This window comes from Aegilops tauschii, chromosome 2 (genome assembly GCF_002575655.3).
Source record: "Aegilops tauschii subsp. strangulata cultivar AL8/78 chromosome 2, Aet v6.0, whole genome shotgun sequence".
Classification (NCBI taxonomy): Eukaryota; Viridiplantae; Streptophyta; class Magnoliopsida; order Poales; family Poaceae; genus Aegilops; species Aegilops tauschii.
The window spans coordinates 549,789,768-549,798,049 of record NC_053036.3 but is presented as its reverse complement, the minus strand read 5'-3'; the positions used below and the strand labels follow the sequence as shown (position 1 = coordinate 549,798,049).

General features: G+C 42.3%; 1 protein-coding gene across 1 annotated transcript; it reads left to right on the top strand.

Moving 5' to 3' along the window:
- The first annotated feature begins 6,024 nt into the window (after positions 1-6,024).
- LOC109762831 (wound-induced basic protein) lies at positions 6,025-7,918 on the top strand. Its single transcript, XM_020321712.4, has 2 exons — positions 6,025-6,233; positions 7,652-7,918. Exons 1-2 carry the CDS (start codon positions 6,160-6,162, stop codon positions 7,722-7,724), a joined length of 147 nt encoding a protein of 48 aa, XP_020177301.1. The 5' UTR covers positions 6,025-6,159; the 3' UTR covers positions 7,725-7,918.
- Positions 7,919-8,282: the final 364 nt, after the last annotated feature.

Below are 8,282 nucleotides of genomic sequence, written 5' to 3'. Positions count from 1 at the left end.
AGCCTGTATTTACAAGAAAGTGAGTGGGAGCTTTGTAGCATTTCTGATATTATATGTGGATGACATATTGTTAAAAGGAAATGATATTGAATTTCTAAATAGCATAAAAGGATACTTGAATAAGAATTTTTCAATGAAAGACCTCGGTGAAGCTGCTTATATATTGGGCATCAAGATTTATAGAGATAGATCAAGACGCTTAATTGGACTTTCACAAAGCACATACCTTGATAAAGTTTTGAAGAAGTTCAAAATGGATCAGTCAAAGAAAGGGTTCTTGCCTGTGTTACAAGGTGTGAAGTTGAGTCAGACTCAATGCCCGACCACTTCAGAAGATAGAGAGAAAATGAAAGTCATTCCCTATGCCTCAGCCATAGGTTCTATCATGTATGCAATGCTGTGTACCAGACCTGATGTGTGCCTTGCTATTAGTTTAGCAGGGAGGTACCAAAGTAATCCAGGGGTGGATCACTGGACAACGGTTAAGTACATCCTGAAATACCTGAAAAGGACTAACGATATGTTTCTCGTTTATGGAGGTGACAAAGAGCTCGTCGTAAATGGTTACGTCGATGCAAGCTTTGACTCTGATCCGGATGACTCTAAGTCACAAACCGGACACGTATTTATATTGAATGGTGGAGCTGTCAGTTGGTGCAGTTCCAAGCAGAGCGTCGTGGCGGGATCTACGTGTGAAGTGGAGTACATAGCTGCTTCGGAAGCAGCAAATGAAGGAGTTCATATCCGATCTAGGTGTAATACCTAGTGCATCGAGTCCAATGAAAATCTTTTATGACAATACTGGAGCAATAGCCTTGGCGAAGGAATCCAGATTTCACAAGAGAACCAAGCACATCAAGAGACGCTTCAATTCCATCCGCGATCTAGTCAAGGAGGGAGACATAGAAGTTTGCAAAATACATACGGATCTGAATGTTGTAGACCCGTTGACTAAGCCTCTTCCACGAGCAAAACATGATCAGCACCAAGACTCCATGGGTGTTAGAATCATTACAATGTAATCTAGATTATTGACTCTAGTGCAAGTGGGAGACTGAAGGAAATATGCCCTAGAGGCAATAATAAAGTTGTTATTTATATTTCCTTATATCATGATAAATGTTTATTATTCATGCTAGAATTGTATTAACCGAAAACTTAGTACATGTGTGAGTACATAGGCAAACAGAGTGTCCCTAGTATGCCTCTACTTGACTAGCTCGTTAATAAAAAATGGTTAAGTTTCCTAACCATAGACATGTGTTATCATTTGATGAACGGGATCACATCATTAGAGAATGATGTGATGGACAAGACCTATCCATTATCTTAGCATTAATGATCGTTTAGTTTTATTGCTATTGCTTTCATCATGACTTATACATGTTCCTCTGACTATGAGATTATGCAACTCCCGAATACCGGAGGAACACCTTGTGTGCTATCAAACGTCACAACGTAACTGGGTGATTATAAATATGCTCTACAGGTGTCTCCGATGGTGTTTGTTGAGTTGGCATAAATCGAGATTAGGATTTGTCACTCCGTGTATCGGAGAGGTATATCTGGGCCCTCTCGGTAATGCTCATCACTGTAAGCCTTGCAAGCAATGTGACTAATGAGTTAGTTACGGGATGATACATTACGGAACGAGTAAAGAGACTTGCCGGTAACGAGATTGAACTATGTATGATGATACCGACGATCAAATCTCGGGCAAGTAACATGCCGATGACAAAGGGAACAACATATGTTGTTATGCGGTTTGACCGATAAAGATCTTCGTAGAATATGTAGGAGCCAATATGAGCATCCAGGTTCCGCTATTGGTTATTGAACGGAGATGTGTCTCGGTCATGTCTACATAGTTCTCGAACCCGTAGGGTCCGCACGCTTAACGTTCGATGACGATTTGTATTATGAGTTATGTGATTTGATGACCGAAGTTTGTTCGGAGTCCTGGATGAGATCACGGACATGGCGAGGAGTCTCGAAATGGTCGAGACATAAAGATTGATATATTGGACGATATTATTCGGACACCGGATGAGTTCCGAGAGGTACCGGATAATTATCGGAGTGCCGGAGGGTTATCGGAACCCCCGTGGGAACTAATGGGCCCTGATGGGCCATAGTGGGGAGAGAGAAAGGGCCACAAGGGGCTGGCCGCCCCCCCCCCCCCCCCCTTGGGTCTGAATTGGACTAGGGGAAGGGGGCGGCGCCCCCCTTTCCTTCCCTTCCCCCTCTCCCTTCCTTCTTCCCCCTTTACACCAGGTGGAATCCTACTAGGACTTGGAGTCCTAGTACGACTGCCTTCTCCTGGCGCGCCCTACAGGGCCGGCCGGCCTCCCCCTCCCCTCCTTTATATACGAGGGCAGGGGGCACCCTAGAACACACAAGTTTCTCTTAACCATGTGCGGTGCCCCCCTCCACAGTTACACACCTCGGTCATATCGTCGTAGTGCTTAGGCGAAGCCCTGCGCCGGTAACTTCATCATCCCCGTCGCCACGCCGTCGTGCTGACGGAACTCTCCCTCTTCCTCAACTAGATCAAGAACCCGAGGGACGTCATCAAGCTGAACGTGTGCTGAACGCGGAGGTGCCGTACGTTCGGTACTTGGATCGGTTGGATCGCGAAGACGTTCGACTACATCAACCGCGTTACTAAACGCTTCTGCTTTCGGTCTACGAGGGTACATGGACACACTCTCCCCGCTCGTTGCTATGCTTCTCCTAGATAGATCTTGCGTGATCGTAGGAATTTTTTTGAAATACTACGTTCCCCAACACGCCCCCGGTGCCATACCTTTCTGTGTTATGCATGCTAGCACTGAGCTCGAATCGATGCGTGCTGAAGCATTGATTTCTTCATATAAAAGTACTAACTATCATGTGGATACGTTTATAAATATGAAGGTGAAAAAAAGAAAGCACCTCATTTTTTCTAATTCCAATCTTACTGCTGCAATTGAGATAAACATTTTACGCTTACAATTTCAGATCGTACATTTATTGAGTGCATATAACATTATTGTTCCCAATGCCACTGGTTTCAAGCTAATTGGGGAAATACGATCAAATTGGAAGAACAAAATACAGTCAAACTCATAGATAAGGGAAGAAGAAAACATACCCTTGATATTTGAATGGCGGAAGACCGTCAACTCCTGTGCCGCTATAGAATCAAGAGAGACACGGGCTCCAGGATGAGCGATCTACTCCCGTCAATTCTGTAGCGTCCCAATCAACCAGCCCAGGTTAGTATCACTAGTACTCTACTAATCTCTCTCAACTCTCATCTGATGCATCAAAATTCTAAATCGGATTGTAGTTATTTTAATGGTGAATTACGATGCTAGTTCATTTTAGATTTCTTTTGGTTGGTTGATTTTCTAAGTGGTTATGAAAAGAAAAGCGCTGCCGAACATCATAGAGATTAATTTGATTTTAAGCATGTTGTCTCGAGTTTCCCAGCCTAATTATATTGTTAACGAGGCAAATGTGCAAGTTACCAATCCTGGTCCAATTGGAGCAATTTGTTCTGAATTTAGATAATACAAATTTAACTATATTTGTAAGCATTCAAAGCTACACATTAATATAGTATTAGGTACTTAATTTTTTGCACTGATTTTTTTCTCAACTTTGCTTGGCCCCCCTATATCCAAATCCTGTCTCCCCTAGTACCGCACCTTTGTGTGTTCTGCATGCTGGCACTGAGTTCGAATGATGCCTGCTGGAGCATTGATTTCTTCATATAAAAGTACTAACTATCATGTGGAAACATTTATAAATATGAAGGTGAAAAAAATAAAGCACCTCATTTTTTCTATTTCCAATCTTACTGCTGCAATTGAGATAAACATTTTACACTTATAATTTCAGATCATACATTTATTCAGTGCATATTAACATGATTGTTCCCAATGCCACTGGTTTCAAACTAATTGGGGAAATACAATCAAATTGGAAGAACAAAATACAGTCAAACTCATGGATAACGGAAGAAGAAAACATACCCTTGATATTTGAATGGCGGAAGACCGTCAACTCCTGTGCCGCTATAGAATCGGTGCCCCGGACGACATCGCGACGTCAACGAGGCATCGCTGTAAGGTCCCTGTCAAATAAATCAATGCACACAATCGATAGACAGGAAGGTGGGGCTCGGTTAAGCTTCTATGCCGGAGATCTTTGCCCATGGTACATGAGAGGAAGGAGAGGGAGAGAGATGACATTGAGCAATTTTTCTAACCCTAGCTCCCATGGCATACGGCGACACGGGGGAAAAGAAGGGGCAGAGGATGAGAGACATGAGAGAGAGAGAGAAAGAGAGAGGATGGGTACAGAATTCAGCTAACTTCAAGGTAAATCTGAAAAATTACTAGCAGCTCCCAATGCTGATGGATCATATTACTTGGTTTCACATCTAAAGGCCCAGAAGGTCTCGGCGCACTCGTTGCACGAGATATGCTCTCACCATCATTGCTCCCCCGAGGTTTTCTTGGTAGATTTTTTCCCTGGCACCCAGATGTGGAAAGATAATGTATATTTGCATGCAACATTGGTGCCATGAGTACCACCGCCCCATGATGCGCTTAGCTATTTGCATCATTTCACAGTTGGATGGTGTGCAGTTTCAAATTATCAACCACCAACTAACCCCACGAGCGACGAGTCGCAGCGACAGCTATGTGAGCTGAACTGATTAATGGTGCAACATACCCATATCAGTCGAGCAGATAACTACACCATATGAATGATTATAAAATCTGATCATAGGCCCATCCCGATGATTTGGGAAGAGGCAACTGCTAATGACCGTTTGGGACAATCCTTGCTTCGTTTTGAAGCGCGTTGACTGAGAGAAAAGAATTTTGTGGAATTCGAAAAAATGCTTCTTTTTCTAAACAGAAAAATCTGGACTTTTTATGACAAACATTAACAAGTGTTTCACATGCGCGCAAAATTTTGCCATGAAATGACATTCATGAAGGTCTCGGCAAAAAATAATTCAATGCTCCAAAAAGAGTGTTTTTGGAAGCATTTTGGATAACACTTTGCATTCGGTTTATTCAATTTATACGGCTATGTTGTACTATTTTTGGTTTGTATAGTATTGATACTTTGGTAAATACGATATAAAATTTAAATATGGTCCAATTTTGGTATGGTACCGGTATATACGATAATAACCAAAGTAGATGCGAATTTAAAAATGACATAATAATATTTGCAAATTCATGACTCAAAACACATACACTTTTTTATAGAAAACATTTATAAGTAGCATGCATGGATTCATGCCTTGATGATTGTTCGTGCATGCAAATGTGCAGTGTATACTTTGCTTTGTTTATGGACATGCTTAGTATTTTTTGCAAGAAACAAATGACTACGTTACCAGAAAAATAGACATGCTTAGCAGGAATCTGACTCATGCACAAAAAGTTTACTACGTTGCAAGATCCTTTGGGCCTAACTGCCTAAGTATGGCTGGTTGCTCAAGAAATATAAATAGTTTTTTTAATTTGGTTAACCGTCCAATTTTTTGTATATAAAAAAAAAATCAAACTGTTAAGGAAATTTTGTTCCATACATAAAACCAAAAAACAATAACCACAAAAATGGTTCGGTCCGTTTTATTTCGGTATGATTTGTTGGTTCAATTTTAAAATGGACCGTGTGAATCCTGGAGCATCAATTTTGTTTTTTCTGCCGAGACTCCCCTTAATGTCATTCCATCAGGAAAATTAGCACGCGTGTGAAACACACATCAATATTTGTAGCAAAAAAAATCAGATTTCTTAAATTTGTGTAGTAATATTTTTTCGGATTTTACTTTAACAAAGTGTGCATGGGCGCTCGAGGTCACAAGAGCACTTTCACTTGTTATCTCACTTTCTCTCTAAAAGGAAAATAAAACCTTTCTGAAGATTTTAGGGCCCATTTTCCCCTCAGGGGGCCCGTCTACCTTTGGATGGCCTGGAGCCCGACGGGCCGGCCGTCGATTGATGTAGATCCGCGAAGGTGAGAGTACTACAAAGCAGCCTCTGGAAGATTGGAACGCGTGCGTCTCACCCTCTCCCACGAACCCTAGCTAGGCTCTCCCCATCGGCGGCGGCGGCAGCGGCAGCGAAGAAGAAGAGAAGAAGGAAGATGATCTACGACGTGAACTCCCCACTGTTCCGCTCCTTCCTCAGCCAGAAGGGCGGCGCGTCCTCCGACAAGAGGTAACCCCTCCCCGTTCCCAGGCCCCGTCTCATCCAAAATCCCCCCTGCAGATCTGTTCTTCCAGTTCCCCCCTTCACGGTTCGGGTTGCACGAGCGACTAATTCGTGATAATCGGTGCGGTGTGAATACCCCGTGGTTGTTCTTGCTCTCGATTCGTGCCGGTTAACTCGTAAAAAGATGTGCTGTAGCGTCCGATTTGTGCATGTATTCGTTGTTCTTGCCGGAAAAAATATGCCTTCAGGCCGTGTGGTTAGGGGCTTGACGAGAGGCGTTTGTTCGATTAGATTGGTCCACATGGATGTGTGCGTTGATCGATAGAAAAGTCATGTCTTGTGTGGGCTTGCTCGTTTGTAACACACAAGGAACTACTTCTTGCTGCCTTCCTAGATTTAGTTATTTTACTGAAGGGAAAATTCGGAGTCTGAAGAAAATTGGAGACGTGGAGGTTCTTAGTGCTTGCAATCTGCAACATTTCAGATAAACTGCTTCAACATTTTACATGAAAATGGTTGGATTTGAATCATTTGGTGATTGTAGTAGGTGGTCAAATTGTCTTGCAAACAAAAATAGCTGTTTAGTTGTAAGAGCATGTGCAGCCTTATAAATGAACTAAACACCGTGGATGCTCCAAATTTGTAAAGCTTGTTTAATATTCTCAAGTAGGCATGTGTTATCTTAATATTATTGTGGTGGTCTAAGTTATGGTGGAAAGCTTATTTGATATTCTTAAATGGTAAGTCTCCTGCTCTTGAGTAGGAGCTAGAGAGTACTCTTGTAGGTGTTGTCTCTGCTCTTGTTTGAATATTAAGTACTCCCTCCGTCCGAAAAAGCTTGTCCCTCAAATGGATGTATCTAGCATCAAGTTAGTGCTAGATACATCCATTTGAGGAACAAGCTTGGGACAAGCTTTTTCGGACAGAGGGAGTAACAGGTAACTCACCAACATCCTATTGTTGTACTATAGAGTGCCATAACCTTGCTGTCGGAGAATTGCTGAGAGAGCAACAAACTCATGACTTTATCTAAGGGGCTGTGTACTAAAGTGACGCCCATTGTAGTTCCGTGGTTGATGGTAGGAGCTCGATAAAATGTGCATGTGCCTATCGTAGTGTACACTTGGTTTATCCACATGGTAGTTTATATGACTACATACATGCAGTGGTAGAAAGCTGTTTGTACGCAGGAAACTAAGCTTGTTCTTACTGATTAAACTGTGACACAGCTTGTGTTCCCTAATTTTTAATCAAGTCAATGTTTAGATTGTTTTTGTGTTACTACTGAGCACTAAGGAGCAGCTGCAAAATGCATTTCTAGAAAGACCCATTTGCATCGAACTTTGACGACGACTCCTAATTTGCTGTAAATGTGATGAATGCTGAATTCAAGTGACTGACTCCCTTTGCTTTGCTGATGGCAGGAAAATGGAAGAGCAGAAGCCGAAGGACCAGAGGTTCAAGGCCAACGAGAACAAGCCTGTAATGAACGAATGAGCGTTGTCTGGACAGTCGGGTGCCTGCAAGGCCTAGCTGCCAATCATGTGACTCCTATGTTAAAATGAGTGGTGTGAACATTTGCCTGGTCGTTCTGAAAACCATCCAATTATCCAGTACTGTGTTTGAAGTTCCTATATATCTGAACTGCATGCCTGGAATGATAAATTAAAATTAGGAGATTTATCTTGTGATCTGTTCTCGTGGACCACTCGTGGTTTTGGAATCCACTTCTATATGGTGATTTGTGTAGCACCTTCTTTGCTGTCTACAGTATACTACTATCCCATGTTTCTTCCTTTCTGAATCAAGCTATTTTCTCACATTCTGTCTCTCAACATATACCTGTTCTTCATCTGCACTGGTCAGAACTAGTCAAGTTGTAACATTTTCAAAAATAAACTAGTTCTTCTGTTCAACTTTGCTACTCTTGCTTTGAAGTGGCATTCCATCATGGTCCCAGGGGAGCGAAGCTGTACACTTGACAAACGAAAGGCCTATTCGCCTCCAAATGAGAAACCCGAGGGAGCATCTGCGCAATGGCCTTAACTAGCTCAT